The sequence below is a fragment of the Diaphorina citri genome, unplaced genomic scaffold, assembly GCF_000475195.1.
Source record: "Diaphorina citri unplaced genomic scaffold, Diaci psyllid genome assembly version 1.1 scaffold602, whole genome shotgun sequence".
In the NCBI taxonomy this organism is placed as follows: domain Eukaryota; kingdom Metazoa; phylum Arthropoda; class Insecta; order Hemiptera; family Psyllidae; genus Diaphorina; species Diaphorina citri.
Window position 1 is genome coordinate 19626 of NW_007378036.1, and position 19373 is coordinate 38998.

Consider the following 19373-nt stretch of genomic DNA (forward strand, 5'->3'; position numbering starts at 1 on the left):
GTTGTTTTTTTTTTTTTTTTTATTGAACGTTATTTACAGAGGGAAACTATAACAATCAGAGTCCTTGTCCCTAGCAGTTGTTTAATAGCTACAAAATGAAGACGACAGTGAAACATCTTTTTTTATGTTATTATTGCAGATATGTTTGGACAGTATTAACGTGCACCTCTGCCCCCCTGACTCACATATCTCCCCTGTACCTCCTATAGTAGCGTGCCTGGACCGACTCAAACTGAGACGTGGTGCGGACGGCAAAATATTCATCGAACCCAACTTGCCCTCTGCACAAGGCGGGTGTTTACCGCGCAGCCTCACTTCATCACAGGTGTGTATTTTAATTAATATTTATTTGTTGGTCAGCTCCCATGGATAGTGGTCACTGCGCTCGCCTTGCACGCGGGAGACCTGGGTTTTAATTCCCGGCGGGGTCAAGAAATTTGTAACATGCAAAAGATTGATTCCGTGATTGGCTGTTGCGGGGCCCACTCAGTCTCGTGAGGAAAATGAGTAGCTTTGACATATAAATGCGCATAGTGATCGGTGCCAGCATGGTAGGTAAACATTGGATGTTAGGATTATTGAGATTGGGAAAATCCTACAATGCTGCAGTGAGCACCAAATTTGTGATATAATAACACAAAGAAACTGCATAATATTTATTATTTTATTAATTATTACCAACAAACCAACCTCAGTATTATATTGCCAGCCTAGTTATATTGGAGGTTGGAGGGTAGTACTGCCTGCCTTGGAAGTGCAAGACATTGGGTTCGATTCCCGCTCGGGGCGTCAATCACTGATAATTTGATTAATGAGATTTATCATTTATATGAGTCAGTATAGTTGGCTAAGAAGGACCGCCACTTTATAATGACCGCCACTCGCGTTCAGACCGTCTGACATTGGTCTCACAGACCTGGGTCTGTCAGACAGTCTTTGTGCGGCGGAAAAAGATCGAGACCTAGGTCTGTCAGACCCACAGACCTGGGTCTGTAGCTTTTTCCACACACGTTCCCACTATCTGACAAGTTGACGTGAGAATTATTTCGTGGAATAGGCCCCAATTTCAGTGGAAGGATATTTTTCTATTCTACACAAACTATAGGTTAGAAAGCTAGCACAGACTGACAGGAAGAAATACATAGGTAGCTACTAGGCGGGTGTTTCACACACTAGGTTATACCCCGATCCCACACTGTCACTCTAATAGGGAACTGTAACACCGGAGGTGTCTTATCGTCCTGAAGGCGAAGAGAAAGCGCCAGTCCGTCTGCCGTCCCCAGGAGGAAATCGAACCCGCGACCTAGCGCTTACAATGATTATTATGATTCGTGTTTTTTTTTTTTTTGAGAGGTTTGACAGAGGGAACTGTAACTACTAGGGTCTTATCGTCCCGAAATCGAAGAGAGAAAGAAGACAGGATAGGAGAAAGCCAGCCGTTCCGAGAACGAACCTTGTCCCTTCAGGATGAAATCCGCCCCGGGCGGAAATTGAATCAGGTTTTTATCAGAGTGACAGTAAGATCGAGGCTAACAGACAAGATATACTGGGTACTCTAGTTAGCGCTAGGTGAGATACCTGAGACATTAGTCCGCCTTCGTGTGGCTAAAAGATAACAAAAGTACTCATTACAGTCATTACCTAATGTATAATAGTACATTTAGTACATACATACTCATTGCCCAATGACAATGTAGGTACATAAATGTTTCACCATTACTGCATAAAATTGTAAAATATGTAACAATAGTTTGGTGAAAAGAGTTTGAAAATAGTACATACATACTCATTACCCAATGACAATGTAGGTACATAAATGTTTCACCATTACTGCATAAAATTGTAAAATATGTAACAATAGTTTGGTGAAAAGAGTTTGAAAATTGAATGATAAAAAAAGGTAGCAAAAACCAGAGTTAAACGGAGAGAGAGAGAAATAATAAAAAAACGTGCGATTATTAAAAAGTTACTTATAAAATATTCCACGTTCCATAACCCCGGCAGCTCCAACTCTCGGCAGTAGCCTTGATAGTGCTGCTATTGTTTTATCAGCCTTCTGGGTGACCCTTTCAAAACCATTTAGGTTCTTCTTACCTCTAACTTCCGTTTGGCCTTGATTCGTCTGGACAGTTCATTGGCTTGCTGAACCAAACCCGACAGCGAGTCTAAGAAGTGAAGAGCAGCAGTCAGCTGAGAATCAGTCAGCACCCAGAGTAGATCGTCCAGACTCAGAGCCAGACGACTACCTAACACGTATGAGTCTGAAAGGAAAAAGGAATTTTTATTAGTTATTTTTTTCTCTTGGAGGGTTTCAGCAGTCATTATATCTTTGAAGTTCTGCAAAATCTTTGTTACATCTTTGAAGTTCTGCAAAATATATCTGCCTTTTTGGTTCTCCTTATCAAGGTTATTTTTTTTAAAAAAAAGGAAGACTCAATCATCAAAACCCATTCTGGAAATGTAAAGCACATGATAGAGTGAGATGGAAACAATGCGACCTGCAACTACAGAGCCACCCTTCGTGTGTTGATATACCGGGTCCATCAAGGTAATTTGAAAGAGGAGCCTCTGAATGCCCTCTGTCAAACCTCTTAAAAAATAAAAATAAATAAAACATCATCACTTTAAAAGCCAGATTAGCTCGGAGAGTAACACGGTTGCTTTGTAAGCGCTAAATCGCGGGTACGATTCCCGCCCGGGACGAACTTTATTCTAAACAGATGAAGTTCGTTCTCGGAACGACTGGTTTTCTCCTCTCTTCGGTTTTGGAACGATAAGAATTCCGTTGTTACAGTTCTCTTCTTCTTCCTAACCTTTCCCTACTTATATAGGGTCGGCGTTTCTTGTCAGTCTCTTCCAGGCAGCCCTATTGTGTACCTCATGTCCTGATAATTTTTTCTCACTCAAGTCTTGATTCACACAATCCTTCCACCTTTTCTTCGGCCTCCCTCGCCCTTTTCTCCCCCTCACTTCCATATTCTCAACACTTTTCCCTATGTAGATCTCATCTCTTCTTTCATTTTTTTTTATGGTTTTTACCAAGAGCTGATGTGTATGATGTTCACAATTAAAATTTAACTTCAACTTAACAAAAAATAAATGGTTCTATTATGGGAATTTCGCTCTACTAACGGCACAACACATTGATACTCGTATATTTATTTTTTACCTTGTTCCACATACTATTATTTACAGTTGTAATTTATATTGTCAAGTTCCCCCCCCCATACCACTGCAGTCTCCTCTCTTGGTTCTTCTTCGACACTCCCGTTACTTTTATTCTATTTCTATATTAAAAAAAAAAATAGGTTCCCTATACGTAAGGGTAATAGAAAGTAAAAATCACTGCCGGATTACCGAGGTAGGAGTATTAGGAGCAGTAGCATTAGCAGTGGCGGAGTTATTCACAGCAGCTCGGCGCGGGCTATTCTGTAGTCGATCCATCACATGAGCGAGTTTGCTCTTGAAGCTTTCCTGTGCTTCCGATAGCCACTGGTAATGCGGGGTACTGTCTGTGTACCTGACAAACAAACACACAAAAAGAAAATATGTAATAGATTTTTTTTTAAAGAGGTTTGATAGAGGGAACTGCAACTGCTAAAGTCTTATCGTCACGAAATCTAAGAGAGAACGAACACAGGATAGGAGAAAGCCAGCAGTTCCGAGGACGAACATCATCCGTTCAGCATAAAATCCGGCCCTTGTGGAAATCGAACCCGCGGCTTAATGCTTACAAGGCAGACGCGCTGCCAACCAAGCTGACGCCCTATGTCACTACGACCTGATTAGATCTTTTGGGACTTTCCCTTTAGTTATCTAGAAGAGCCCTAGAATTCTTACGAAGACCAGCGTTCTTTTAACACTGATTTCCGCGACTTCTTTAGGTGTTATGATCATCCTTGAGAAGTAAAAAGTAAAGCAGTCGTTTCATTTATTATAAATTTATAATATCTACTAAAAATGATTGTAAACAGTTCATTATTACCTCCACCAGTGCTGTCGGTTAGTAGAGGCGAGGTGGTACACAAAAAGAAAATATGTAATAGTTTTTTTTAAGAGGTTTGATAGAGGGAACTGCAACTGCTAAGGTCTTATCGTCACGAAATCTAAGATAGAAGGAACACAGGATACGAGAAAGCCAGCAGTTCCGAGGACGAACATTATCCGTTCAGTATAAAATCCGGCCCTAGCGGGAATCGAACCCGCGGCTTAATGCTTACAAGGCAGACGCGCTGCCAACCAAGCTGACGCCCTATGTCACTACGACCTGATCAAATCTTTTGGGACTTTCCCTTTAGTTATCTAGAAGAGCCCTAGAATTCTTACGAAAACCAGGGTTCTCTTTAACACTGATTTCTGTGACTTCTTTAGGTGTTATGATCATCCTTGAGAAGTAAAGCAGTCGTTTCATTCATTATAAATTTATAATATCTACTAATCTGTGTACCTGACAAACAAACAAAGAAAATATGTAATAGATTTTTTTAAAGAGGTTTGATAGAGGGAACTGCAACTGCTATGGTCTTATCATCCGGAAATCTAAGATAGAAGGAACACAGGATAGAAGAAAGCCAGCAGTTCCGAGGACGAACATTATCCGTTCAGCATAAAATCCGGCCCTGGCGGGAATCGAACCCGCGGCTTAATGCTTACAAGGCAGACGCGCTGCCAACCAAGCCCTATGTCACTACGACCTGATTAGATCTTTTGTGACTTTCCCTTTAGTTATCTAGAAGAGCCCTAGAATTCTTACGAAAACCAGGGTTCTTTTAACAATGATTTCTGTGACTTCTTTAGGTGTTATGATCATCCTTGAGAAGTAAAGCAGTCGTTTCATTCATTATAAATTTATAATATCTACTAAAAATGATTGTAAACAGTTCATTATTACCTCCACCAGTGCTGTCGGTTAGTAGAGGCGAGGTGGTACGGGTAGAAATCGAACCGGAGGGACACCAGAGTGATTTGCCACGCTCCGCCACCGGTCAGGTCTGGATGAATTGAGCGACCAGCTGGGGAATAGAGAGAAGAGTTAGATATTAGCGACCTGAATGTAAGTGATGCTGGGTTCTATCAGGGCTGTATTTAGAGGGGAGGGGAGCTTCATTTTTCTCCTTTACCATAGGACAGGCTCCGAAAATTTGGAGCATACGGCCCTGGATTCTATATATTTCTGAATCCCGGATTCGCAAACTCGGGTTGACCAATTAACACACTGTAAAATTATAAATAAATGGTCCATTCCTATGTAAAAAATTGAGAAAAATCCAAATCTGAGGTCAAAACTCAAAATAACTGTAAAAGGTCGAAAAGTTCAAATATGTGTGACGTCAGACTTTACGCAGTTGGTTTTTTCGTCCGTTAGGTAGCGCCACTATGCAAGCGCGCTAGCGGTGGAGCAGAAAGAACCGCGCAGAAACGTATGCGCACAAACACATTAATGCGTTGTCTCGGGACATTTGATGTGACGTCATCGCTTACGGGCGCGTATGCCGTGACGTCAAAGTTCACGATTTACTTACCGGCTTTTTTTTAATCGATTTATCTCGGGATCTAGAAGTCGTAGAAGAAAAAGAAAAATTCCGTTGGTCCTCATTTTTCCTGCTCTATGACTTTGAAACATCACCCAAGCGCGACTGATATTAGCTTCATTTTTCTCCTTTACCATAGGACAGACTCCGAAAATTTGGAGCATACGGCCCTGGATTCTATATATTTCTGAATCCCGGATTCGCAAACTCGGGTTGACCAATTAACACACTGTGTAGGGTCACAGTTAGCCCGATGGTAACACGCCTGCTTGCCATGCAGAAATCCCCACCATCGACAAAAATTTATACACATTTTCCGATTGCAAATATTTCAACGGGTTACTTTCTGGTGTTCTCGTGTTGACCCAGCACCTAAATGGGAAGTAGTGTGGCTCTTATCTCCCATCTGATGAGAGGCATACTACGGGATGGGCACGCCACGACACGGACCACAAGAGTCTACTGGAGCAGTTGTTTCATTGCTACGAAAAAAAACGACGATGAAAAACTAGTCTTTTTTAAATAAAAATTAATTATACTGTTGTCCCCAGACCCAATAATAAATGGTCAGAAGAGAGAAAAGCTGACCATTCATCCAGAATGAAGATCTACCTACTGGATAAAAAGAAAACATGATAAGAAGTTAAGAAGTAAGAATTACTTAGTCCTCTGTAGGCCGAAACTAAGAAAAAAAAATCTATTATACATGATAATATGTTTTCTACATACTCTTCAAAATGTACTATTCTTACCTCCTGGATCATCACTCAGATGAATATCAAACTTCTTGCATAGGAAATGATACGAGGTCTCCATGACATCATGCTTATGAAACGCACTCTTCGTATCCTCAGGTTGCTGTGATGTTGCTGTACTATTGCTGTGTTGTTGCTGTGCTAACTGAGCATGGTACTCGGGTAACTCCTAGAAATGAAAATGGAACGCACTCTTAGTATCCTCAGGTTGCTGTGATGTTGCTGTACTATTGCTGTGTTGTTGCTCTACTAACTGAGCATGGTACTTGGGTAACTCCTAGAAATGAAAATGAATCCGTCCCTGGGTGGGAATCGAACCCACGACCTACCACTTACAAGGCAGACGAGCTACCCTTCAAGCTAACTAGACTGGCAATCAGTTTCCTAGGTTCTGTTGTTAGTTAATGTCAAGATTTGACCATTAGGGTGTGTTTATGTACTGGGCTGAGATAGGTCATTCTCGGCGTGTGGAAAATGATGTGGTAACTTAACACAGAGCCTTCATGAGCGTGTAAAGTTGGCGGGAAATTTGAAATTTTGATTTTTTTTTCCGCAACGCGTACAATCTGAATTCATTTTTTTACTTTTTATCTCTAGCTTGCACGTTTATATTATACTTTTCATTTAAATTAGATATTACAAACAAGCGAATTACAAAGCAAACAAAAATAAATTTAAAATAAATTTTCTGTAGGTAAGTACCTACTTGGGAATAGGATGATCACTTTCCTTGAAATGAGAAAACAGTCAGGACCACCTTATCTTGAGTAAAACAAAGACAGTCCTTTAATCGGGTGGAAGTGAACAGTCAGCCTTCCTTACAAATTGTAAGGAATTATACGGGGGATTCTACAGGTGTCTGAGGTGATGAAATGTAGACCTTTTCTGTTATACTAGATAACTAGAAGAAAGAGTTTGAATCTGAAATGTAAACCCTCCATTACTTACTTATGATTTTTTTTTTTAAATCACAAAAAGTGCAGGCTGAGGCTTAGGTGTAGGGGCAAACAGCCCCAAAAGTTGGGTTAAGCTTGTAGCTCAAATACACATCTACCCATGAATCTTAAAGGCTAGCCAACTATTTTACCTACTGTCTTTTTTTTTCAAGAGGTTTGACAGAGGGAACTGTAACTGCTATGGTCTTATCGTCCCGAAATCAAAGAGAGAAGGAAGACAGGATAGGACCGTTCCAAGAACAAACATTATACCATCAGGATAAAATCCACCCCGGGCGGGAATTGAACCTGTGGCCTAGCGCTTACAAGGCAGACGCACTACCAACTAAGCTAACTAGGCTGGCACCTACTGTCTTTTAAACATCCAACTTTTTTCTTCCAGATATCAATCATCTTCCAAGTTGAGTATCAGAGAGGATATAATCCAGAGTACTGGTTATTTTTTTTCTCTTGGAGTGTTTCAGCAGTCATTATATCTTTGAAGTTCTGCAAAATCTTTGTTACATCTTTGAAGTTCTGCAAAATATATCTGCCTTTTTGGTTCTCCTTATCAAGGTTATTTTTTTTAAAAAAAAAGGAAGACTCAATCATCAAAACCCATTCTGGAAATGTAAAGCACATGATAGAGTGAGATGGAAACAATGCGACCTGCAACTGGAAGACTCAATCATCAAAACCCATTCTGGAAATGTAAAGCACATGATAGAGTGAGATGGAAACAATGCGACCTGCAACTACAGAGCCACCCTTCGTGTGTTGATATACCGGGTCCATCAAGGTAATTTGAAAGAGGAGCCTCTGAATGAAATTTTGCTGTTTGTTTCATGAAAAATTCCAAGAATCGAAGAGTCTTCTCTCATTTTTGATAGCGCGTCTGCCTTGTAAGCGCTAGGCCGCGGGTTCGATTCCCGTCCGGGGCGTATTTTATCCTGATGGGATAAAGTTCGTTCTCGGAACGGCTGGCTTTCTCCTCTCCTGTCTTCCTTCTCTCTTCGATTTGGGGATGATAAGACCTTAGCAGTTACAGTACCCTCTGTCAAACCTCTTCAAAACTTCATAATCATTTAGGGAGATATTTTCCTGAACAGATTCCAAAATGAAACTGGTTCCGGTTTCAACGATATTCCAAAAGGAAAATACACCTATTTTAGTACATACCACTCAGTCTCTTCTTGATAGTGATTCGACACCTGGCCTGGTTGTAGCGCGTCTGCCTTGTAAGCGCTAGGCCGCGGGTTCGATTCCCGCCCGGGGCGTATTTTATCCTGATGGAATAAAGTTCGTTCTCGGAACGGCTGGCTTTCTCCTCTCCTGTCTTCCTTCTCTCTTCGATTTCGGGACGATAAGACCTTAGCAGTTACAGTACACTCTGTCAAACCTCTTCAAACCTTCATCATCATTTAGGGAGATATTTTCCTGAATAGATTCCAAAACGAAACTGGTTCCGGATTCAACGATATTCCAAAAGGAAAATACACCTATTTTAGTACATACCACTCAGTCTCTTCTTGATAGTGATTCGACACCTGGCCTGGTTTGTCAGCAATCGCAGCGGAGGTAAACTCTTGTCCATGGTGGATCTTGCTTCTATTCGGACAGAATCCCAAGTCAACTCCTTGAATATTAGCACCTGAGTCTTGGCCTTGTTTTTGAGGAGAGTTTCCTTCAGTGGTACGGCCTTCCATGTGGGGGACTTGGATTGCACTTTGACTCGGAGGATCTGGAAGATGAATACAAGGTGTTTATAGCTTTATAGTGTTTCCATTAAAGGAGAAAATGAAAGAAGAAGAAAAAAAATCAGGATCCCTGTAGCTGCAGTTGAGCTCAAGATTACGATCTTACATGAGAACCTCTTGCTTAAATGAGAAATCCCTTCAAAAATGTGGTGCTTTTGTACAGGTTTGAACTCAATTTAATAACCAAGGCTGTTGTCAATGTTTCTTTTTCCATGTTCTTCTACCAATAGAGGGGAAGCACCAAAAAATATAACAAATTAACGAAAATTATGAGCTTAAAATCAACCAATTACATATAAATAGCTCCTGAAACGTAACAAACGAACAAACAATGAAAATTATTGAAAATTAAAATTAAATAAAAAAGTAAAATAAAAAATGAGGAGTCCTCATTAAAATGTCTCAAAAACAAAGGGATATAAGGGACCCACAAAGTCTAGGAACATTCAAGACCTCCCTGGTGAAATATCTTAAAGGCTCACAGTGAATGAAAAGATTAGTGGTTGGGTGGAAGAGCTCCTCCAGGAGAAACCTGCCACAAAACCCGTGGAAAAAAAACTGGTTTGAACATCACACGACTTTCCTTATCCTATTGAATGATGCTTATTTGAGTGTCCTTTTACCCTAACTTTTACAATATCTCTAACCGTTTGAACACACCCTTAGACCATTTAGGTTCTACTTACCTCTAACTTCCGTTTGGCCTTGATTCGTCTGGACAGTTCATTGGCTTGCTGAACCAAACCCGACAGCGAGTCTAAGAAGTGAAGAGCAGCAGTCAGCTGAGAATCAGTCAGCACCCAGAGTAGATCGTCCAGACTCAGAGCCAGACGACTACCTAACACGTATGAGTCTGAAAGGAAAAAGGAATTTTTATTAGTTATTTTTTTCTCTTGGAGGGTTTCAGCAGTCATTATATCTTTGAAGTTCTGCAAAATCTTTGTTACATCTTTGAAGTTCTGCAAAATATATCTGCCTTTTTGGTTCTCCTTATCAAGGTTATTTTTTTTAAAAAAAAGGAAGACTCAATCATCAAAACCCATTCTGGAAATGTAAAGCACATGATAGAGTGAGATGGAAACAATGCGACCTGCAACTACAGAGCCACCCTTCGTGTGTTGATATACCGGGTCCATCAAGGTAATTTGAAAGAGGAGCCTCTGAATGAAATTTTGCTGTTTGTTTCATGAAAAATTCCAAGAATCGAAGAGTCTTCTCTCATTTTTGATAGCGCGTCTGCCTTGTAAGCGCTAGGCCGCGGGTTCGATTCCCGTCCGGGGCGTATTTTATCCTGATGGGATAAAGTTCGTTCTCGGAACGGCTGGCTTTCTCCTCTCCTGTCTTCCTTCTCTCTTCGATTTCGGGACGATAAGACCTTAGCAGTTACAGTACACTCTGTCAAACCTCTTCAAACCTTCATCATCATTTAGGGAGATATTTTCCTGAATAGATTCCAAAACGAAACTGGTTCCGGATTCAACGATATTCCAAAAGGAAAATACACCTATTTTAGTACATACCACTCAGTCTCTTCTTGATAGTGATTCGACACCTGGCCTGGTTTGTCAGCAATCGCAGCGGAGGTAAACTCTTGTCCATGGTGGATCTTGCTTCTATTCGGACAGAATCCCAAGTCAACTCCTTGAATATTAGCACCTGAGTCTTGGCCTTGTTTTTGAGGAGAGTTTCCTTCAGTGGTACGGCCTTCCATGTGGGGGACTTGGATTGCACTTTGACTCGGAGGATCTGGAAGATGAATACAAGGTGTTTATAGCTTTATAGTGTTTCCATTAAAGGAGAAAATGAAAGAAGAAGAAAAAAAATCAGGATCCCTGTAGCTGCAGTTGAGCTCAAGATTACGATCTTACATGAGAACCTCTTGCTTAAATGAGAAATCCCTTCAAAAATGTGGTGCTTTTGTACAGGTTTGAACTCAATTTAATAACCAAGGCTGTTGTCAATGTTTCTTTTTCCATGTTCTTCTACCAATAGAGGGGAAGCACCAAAAAATATTCATTTTGAAAGCTGATCTGTGCTTCAAATAGATTTCACCTGAGCTTATGAATCTTATGATTAATATTGAAAATCAAACCCAATTAAATTTATCTAAGTAGGATAAAGTATTTCACAAGGTACCTAGGTGTTTAATTCAACCACTTTCACTTACATGAACAGATGCCACAAATGCAGGGCTGATGAACTTGAGAGTAACACTGTTGATATTGACAGTAATACCATCCACTATCTTCCGGATAGCATTGTATGCACTTGGCTGAGAATACGCAGAGAGACCACTGTCCATGGACATACTCCGTATACTCTCACATGTTTCCACTTCAATCTGAACATTGTCTAAATTCTGAAAACAAAACACATTGAGAAAAACACCAAGTATTAACCAAGGAATTTTACCCTTGGCACTTGATTGAGGAAATTACATGAAATTTCATCAAATCATAAGGTACATGAAAAATAGTCAGCATTAAAAAAAAAAAAAAAAGTCATGCTCCTGAAGTAGATTATACCTAATAGGAACAATTTGGTTCTGTTAAAACTTCAATTTTTTATGAATTTAATAAAGCAACTCACACATGGCTGTGATGCTTAGCGTGTAATCAAATAAATAAATAAAAAAGCAACATTGGTGCCAAAATAATAGTTCAGTAAGGAAGTTGGCATGGTTTACCTCCTAAGGTAGGTACCACAAAGTGTCGTTAAAACTTCAATTTTTTATGAATTTAAAAAAGCAACTCACACATGGCCGTGATGCTTAGTGTGTAATCAAATAAATAAAAAAGCAACATTGGTGCCAAAATAATAGTTCAGTAAGGAAGTTGGCATGGTTTACCTCCTAAGGTAGGTACCACAAAGAGTTATGGTTATTATTTTGATTATCATTAGGTACTTTAAGTATTTTGTTTACCTGATATAATAGCATGGGTACCTAGTTGGATAAGTAGGTAGTATTTTTTAACCATGTTACTACCTAATCCTGTTTGATTAGATACTAGATATAGATACCAAAATGAGACTGAACCAAACTAAATCAAGAATACAAACTTACAAATTCTATAGGAACACTCTTGATCTTAGTGAACGGAATTTTAAATTTCACTTTATTGACAGTAGCACTTGTCATTTTCATCCATGTTGGTAGTTCGAGTAAATCAGTGAGCACGATTTCATTGAGTTCCAAAGAGTTCAGCTCTCCTTCCCCTTTGAATGTACTCAAATTGATATTCTCTACCGATAAATTCTTTGCAAATCTGAAACATAAAGTTTCATTATTTGGGGCTTTAACAACCACATGTTTAATCCCTTGTTCTGTGTTAGGATTTAGGTTGAACCTTCAATGATTATTCTATCAAGGCTGAGTGAATCTTGAAGTCATCAACACATGTCCATCTTTGGGATACAAAAAAAGGTGATGTAGTTTGACCCATGGAAAAAAAAAAAAAAATACCAGGGATGAAATGTACCATGGGTGTCATAGCTTTATTGTAAAAGCATAAGAGAACACACCTTTATCTCTAGTTCAGGTAAGCATGAGATAAGTTTGAAGCACTATTTTTGAAGACTTTTGTTTACAACTTCCACTACATTTTGCTCATTATACTCATCAAATTCAGACCAAAGATCTTCATGAAGTAGGTACTGACACATGTTTAGTCTTTCAAACAGAGATATTTTTACAGGGAGGTATTCAACAGTTGAGAAAGAAACTGCCCTTATCTCTCAATCAATGATAAGGAATAAGACCTGAAAGTTCAAATAACTACTTTTACTTTTAACTTACTTTTCCAGGTGTTTCAGAATTTGGTTCTTAATGATAGACACCATGGTTAGTGAACACTTGATAACAAATACATTTGAAAATTAACACTAGACATACATTATTTTAACTTTAACGACAGCCTTATCTCTGATGATCCTTGACAGAGAAGATAAATGATAAGCTTTTTTTTAACAACTTGTAAAAGTTGTAAAAAAAAAAAAAAAAAATGAAAAACAGCCGATTTGCGCATGTGTGGGAAACTGACATCTTCATGGGAAACTGACTTCATGGGAATAGTCAGTTTCCCATGAAGATGCCTATAAGATAGGCGAAACTCGAGTCGGAGTAAAAAAACACAAATACCTAGTATCCAGTAATAATAGAAACGGTAAGAATAATGTTAATACATAGGATGTCTAATATAAACCTAACAAATAATCGCAATAATTATACTGTTGTCCCCAGACCCAATAATAAATGGTCAGAGGAGAGAAAAGCTGACCATTCATCCAGAATGAAGATCTACTGGATAAAAAGAAAACACGATAAGAAGTAAGAACTACGTAGTCCTCTGTAGGCCGAAACGAAAAAAAAAAAAAAAAAAAAAAAAAAAAAAAAAATACCGTACGTGTGCAATGAATACCGTACGCGAATGTACGGTATTTCTTTTAAAAATTGAATGGCAACATGGCACGATACCGGGACGCGCGCGCCGGGTACCGCGAAAATTCAAGTTTCAAAATTTAAACTGAACTGAAAACTTGAGAAAAAAAAAGTGACAAAAAAAGTTCAAGAGAAAAATAGAAAAAAAAAGTAAAAACATGTACATAGTACATAGGAAATAGGATCGCATAAATACGGACAATCATTAAAATAAAGGAAGGTAAGTTTCAATTTTGGCTGAATCTCCATTTTCAAAGCCTTACCTACCTACTGATAAGTTCATTTGATGAACTCGACTCTGTAGGTAAGTACTTGGGAATAGGATGATCACTTTCCTTGAAATGAGAAATCAGTCAGGACCACCTTATCTTGATACTGCACACTTGTCTCTGGAAGTGAACAGTCAGCCTTCCTTACAAAATTGTAAGAAATTATACGGGGGATTCTACACGTGTCTGAGGTGATGAAATGGAGACCTTTTCCTGTTATACTAGATAACTAGAAGAAAGAGTTTGAATCTGAAATGTAAACCCTCCATTACTTACTTGTGATTTTTTTCTTTTTTATCACAAAAAGTGCAAGCTGAGGCTTAGGTGTAGGGGAAAACAGCCCCAAAAGTTGGGTTAAGCTCATAGCTCAAATACACATCTACCCATGAATCTTATAGGCAGCCAACTATTTTACCTACTGTCTTTTAAACATCCAACTTTTTTCTTCCAGATATCAATCATCTTCCAAGTTGAGTATCAGAGAGGATATAATCCAGAGTACCTACCTAGTACTAGATGATAAATAAAATAACTTGAAATGGGTGATGTACCAAATCAGTCAATGGATACTCAAGAAGTTTCTGTGTTAAACACACAAGCAAAGCTCTGTTTAAAATCATGGGGTCTCCCAGCATCCATAGTAGACGTAAGTTAAGTACCTAGTACTAGATGATAAATAAAATAACTTTAAATGGGTGATATACCAAATCAGTCAACAGATACTCAAGAAGTTTCTGTGTTAAACACACAAGCAAAGCTCTGTTTAAAATCATGGGGTCTCCCAGCATCCATAGTAGACGTAAGTTGGTTTAGGGCTTTTGTTCAGGTGAGTATGTATACTGGTTTAGTGAACTATAGAATTCACACTAAGAAAGAACTCCTATGGGCTCCCCAAAGCCTGGTGAAGTCCAAAATTTAATGGAAAAGCTCCTTCAGGAGAAACTTTTAAAAAAATATAATGACTCAAATGTAAGTACTTGAGTGTTAAACTGGTTAGACACATTGGTGAAATTTTATTAAAATCAGACAAAACATTCATAAGTTATGGTAACCAAAAATTTCTTTTAAAAACCCCCAAGTTTCTGGCAGCCCAATCAGACCCAAAATTGGACACTGCGTTGAAGGAAAAAAAAAAGAGATCTATGGTGAAATAAATGCAAAATCATCAAGTCAAAATTCAAAACACATTCCACAACTTATTTCCTTATTATTTGCTTCTCCAGGGATATGCTGAGAAGGGCATACATGAAATGTTTCCCTGGCAAGTCGAGTGTCTAACCAAGGATGGTGTCTTGGCAGGAAGGAATCTAGTCTACACAGCTCCAACCTCAGCGGGGAAAACCATGGTTGCTGAAATTCTCATGATGAAAACCGTGCTGGAAAGAAAGAAGAAAGTGTTGTTTATTTTACCATTTGTCTCGGTTGTTCGAGAGAAGGTGCACTATTTTCAGAAGCTCTACAAGGGAGTTGGCATCAAAGTGGATGGGTGGATGGGCAGCTATTCGCCCCCTGGAGGTGTCAAAATGGTGAATGTTATGATAGCCACTATTGAGAAAGCTAATGGTATCATTAACAGGTAAGAATGGCAAAAAATATCTTGGGTGCACACTAGTGAAATGCATTTCATGAAATATGTTCCATATGTCAATTCACAGTTTCATGAAACTCGGTTTCACCAGTGTGCACTGCTCTGTGTTAACCTGTTAAACTTATGTATGGGTTTTGTGAAACAAGTTTCACTAGTGTACATTGCATCTTTTACTCGGATGAAATACAGCATGGGCGAGAATCAAACCCGTGATCTAGCGCTTACAAGGCAGATGTACTACCTCCAAGCTAACTAGGCTGGTGTAATAGAAAGTAAAAAGTCACTTGGAAGCTTTGTCTCTGTATTACTTCTAAGGTTTATCTCTGTTATGTCTACATCTCATATTTCAGGTTAATAGAAGAGAACAAGCTAGGTGTACTTGGGTGTATTGTAGTGGATGAACTACATATGTTGGGAGATCCTGCGAGAGGATACCTACTCGAGTTATTACTCACTAAACTCAAATATATGCAACACAGGTAGGTACATTTTCTTTTCCTTTTCAGGGAGAAAAAATTGCTAATAGAGCTAGAACTAGTTAGAAAAAAGTTTGAAAATTTGCTGTGAGTTGAGAAGAAATTTGAGAGAGAAATTTGCTATGCAACACAGGTACAATATTAGGAGGTCTTTGAAAAAGGGTTTTTATTTTATTATTGTTAGGGACTATAAAGAGAGAGTAGATCAGCGTCTAGCTAGGGGACTATAAACAGGGAGTAGACTAGTCCAAATTTCCTCATGCTATATCAATAGCAAAGGTTGAGTGCGAAGGGTATCCCACCCGGAAAATTTTGTTTTAGCCAAAACCAGTTGGCCTCAAAGTGATCACTCTAAAGCTGATTGAGAGGCCGACGACAAACGCCGACCCCAAGAAAAAAAAAAAGAGTTCCCAAAGCGAGGTTGCGAATCCGATTCCCGCCCGTAGCGAACTTTATCCTAAACAAATAGGGGTCGTTCTCGGAACAGCTGACTTTCTCCCACCTCTAAGTTAGCCCGGAAGGTAGCGCGTCTGCCTTTTAAGCGCTAGATCGCGAGTTTGATTCTCTATCATATCATACCACTATCATCACGTGACGTGACGTGATAGTGTGTTTCTACCTTTTTTCTCTCTACAGGTGCATTCAGGAAAGGCATAATCAAAGTGCTCGTATCTACCAGTACCCTATCATCCGGTGTAAACCTACCTGCTAGACGTGTTATACTGCGATCACCCCGACATCTGGATATACTCACGTGACGTGACGTGATAGAGTGTTTCTACCTTTACTTTCTCTCTACAGGTGCATTCAGGAAAGGCATAATCAAAGTGCTCGTATCTACCAGTACCCTATCATCCGGTGTAAACCTACCTGCTAGACGTGTTATACTGCGATCACCCCGACATCTGGATATACTCACATATAAACAGATGGTAGGGAGAGCAGGGCGGATGGGTAAAGATACGGCGGGGGAGAGCTATCTGCTTTGTGATAAGGCCGAGGAAAACGCAGCCAAAGCCTTGGTCCTGTCTAGTATTCCACCTGTACAAAGCTGTTTGGGTAAGCAAATCAATTAGAATAGAATAGAATATACCTTGTTTATACTACCAGCATAGGACTGAAAAGTCCCTTTACTCTCGCAGTCTAAACAAGGTCTTAAGGGCAGATTGAGAGGCTGTCGAAAAACTCCCGACCCCGTCTGAACACGGAAAAAGTTGAAGAAGGCTATGAATTTCTTCTGTTCTATCTAAAAAAAAACCTCCATAGCCTTTTCCTACCGAGGGTCGGTGTTTCTTGTCAGTCTCTTCCAGGCAGCCCTATTGTGTACCTCATACCCTGATAAATTTTTCTCACTCAAGTCTTGATTCACACAATCTTTCCACCTTTTCTTCGGCCTCCCTCGCTTCTCTCTCCCCCTCAATTCCATTCTCTCAACTGTTTTCCCTATGTAGCTCTCATCTCTTCTTTCAACTTTTTGTCTCCCTGTTCAGGAACAAGGACGTACAAATACAACTGGTAGGAATGTCAGCTACACTTCCCAATCTCAACGTACTGGCTAACTGGTTGGACGCCATCCTGTTTTACACCACATTTCGACCCATCCCATTGGTGGAGCATATTGTTCTGAACTCACAGGTGTTTACACTGCCTGACATGACAGCCGGGTATCAGCTGAAATCGTTGCTAGATTTACAAGTAAGTATTTGACACGCCAGTCTAGTTAGAAGGGTATCTATTGAAATCATTGCTAGATTTACATGTAAGTATTTGACACGCCATGCGCCAGCCTAGTTAAATCCAAAATTCTACCTATTAAATATAAGTTTCACCAGCCTAGTTAGAAATACAAAATTCTACCTATTAAATATAAGTTTCGCCAGTCTAGTTAGGAATACAAATTCTACCTATTAAATATAAGTTCCACCAGCCTAGTTAGAAATGCAAAATTCTACCTATTAAACATAAGTTTCGCTAGCATAGTTAGAAATACAAAATTCTACCTATTAAACATAAGTTTCACCAGCCTAGTTAGAAATACAAAATTCTACCTATTAAATATAAGTTTTAATAAAGCGATCCTTGAAAAGATGTCCAGATGTGTTATTATTATTATCATGTTCTCAAGAGATTTGAAATCGAAAGAGAGAAGAAAGGGATAGAGAGGCATACTACGGGATGGGCATGCTACGACACAGGCCACATACGTCTAATGTAGCAGTTGTTTCATTGCTACGAAATAAAAACGGCAATGGAACACTCATCTTAAGAAAAAAAAATTAGAAGATAGACAGCTCTTCCGGGGAAACCATAATATATTTTGCTTGGATATAATTTGGCCCGGGCGGTAATCGAACCCGTAACCTAGCGCTACCCTTCCAAGCTAACTAGGCTGACTGCCCCGAGCTTCGCTGTGGAGAAAATACAATATTTTCAGAAACATGCTATAGATATAAACGCTGATTATCTTAATAATTGATTCACCTCTTTGTCTCGTTTCTCAGGTAAAAGCGACATCTCCGACTCTCTAAAACGGTAAGCAAATCAATTCAAGTATCGTAAGCTTTCTTTTATTATTAAATAGTGAAATTAATAAAGCGATCCCTGAAAAGATGTCCAGATGTGTATAATAACAAGTCATTTTTTCAAGAGGTTTGAAATCGAAAGAGAGAAGAAGGGGATAGAGAGGCATACTACGGGATGGGCATGCTACGACACAGGCCACATGCGTCTAATGTAGCAGTTGTTTCATTGCTACGAAATAAAAACGGCAATGGAACACTCATCTTTGAAAGAAGAAGAAAAAAAAAATAGAAGAAAGACAGCTCTTCCGGGGAAACCATAATATATTTTTCTTGGATAAAATTTGGCCCGGGCGGTAATCGAACCCGTAACCTAGCGCTATCCTTCCAAGCCAACTAGGCTGACTGCCCCGAGCTTCGCTGTGGAGAAAATACAATATTTTCAGAAACATGCTAATAGATATTATTCTTACCGTTTTTATTATTATTGGATACTAGGTATCGTATACCTAGTATCCAATAATAATAATATCCAATAATAAAAACGGTAAGAATAATGTTAATACATAGGATGTCTAATATAAACCTAACAAATAATGCTAATAGATATAAACGCTGATTATCTTAATAATTGATTCACCTCTTTGTCTCGTTTCTCAGGTAAAAGCGACATCTCCGACTCTCTAAAACGGGCCATTCTGGAAGTAATCGCCTGCGGCATAGTACGTAGCATAGAGGACGCTATACTGTACACAGAATGCACGCTATCCTCCGCTACCAGTAAATCTACCAATGTACTCGAGTGTATTGATTCCTGTATCGAGTATCTGAGGGCAAATCATTTCCTGTACGAATCATCCAGTGAGCTGATACCTTCCTCTCTAGCGCGGGCCACACTTGCTGCCTCTATACCACCGGATATCTCGCTCAGGTAGTTATGAAGTTCGCCTCGGGCGGGCATCGAACCCGCGACCCAGAGCTTAAAAGCTAGAGGTTCCAAATGAACTAGGCTGGCAGAACTCTTTTTTGGATTTTTAATTCCTCTCGCTCTCTCTCCCCCCCTCTCTCTCCCTCTCTCCCCCCTCTCCCCTTCCCCTCTCTCCCT

At 39.5% G+C, this 19373-nt stretch overlaps 2 protein-coding genes across 2 annotated transcripts in view; one reads left to right on the forward strand and one right to left on the reverse strand.

Annotated features, from left to right (window-relative positions):
- LOC103510461 (UHRF1-binding protein 1-like) overlaps positions 1–12926 on the reverse strand; it is a gene marked incomplete at its 3' end in the record, with an annotated part of 32046 nt that extends 19120 nt beyond the window's left edge. The window contains 8 exon segments of the mRNA XM_026824495.1: positions 3358–3520; positions 4892–5012; positions 6284–6455; positions 9665–9831; positions 10499–10724; positions 11146–11337; positions 12043–12244; positions 12775–12926. Of these exon segments, the coding sequence (XP_026680296.1) occupies positions 3358–3520; positions 4892–5012; positions 6284–6455; positions 9665–9831; positions 10499–10724; positions 11146–11337; positions 12043–12244; positions 12775–12818 (1287 nt within the window).
- A 582-nt stretch (positions 12927–13508) lies between these two features.
- The window catches only part of LOC103510462, a 29806-nt gene continuing 23941 nt past the window's right edge, over positions 13509–19373 (forward strand). The window contains exons 1-2 of the mRNA XM_026824496.1: positions 13509–13636; positions 14137–14331. Of these exons, the coding sequence (XP_026680297.1) occupies positions 14224–14331 (108 nt within the window). The 5' untranslated portion in view covers positions 13509–13636; positions 14137–14223. The remainder of the gene's footprint in view (positions 13637–14136; positions 14332–19373) is intronic.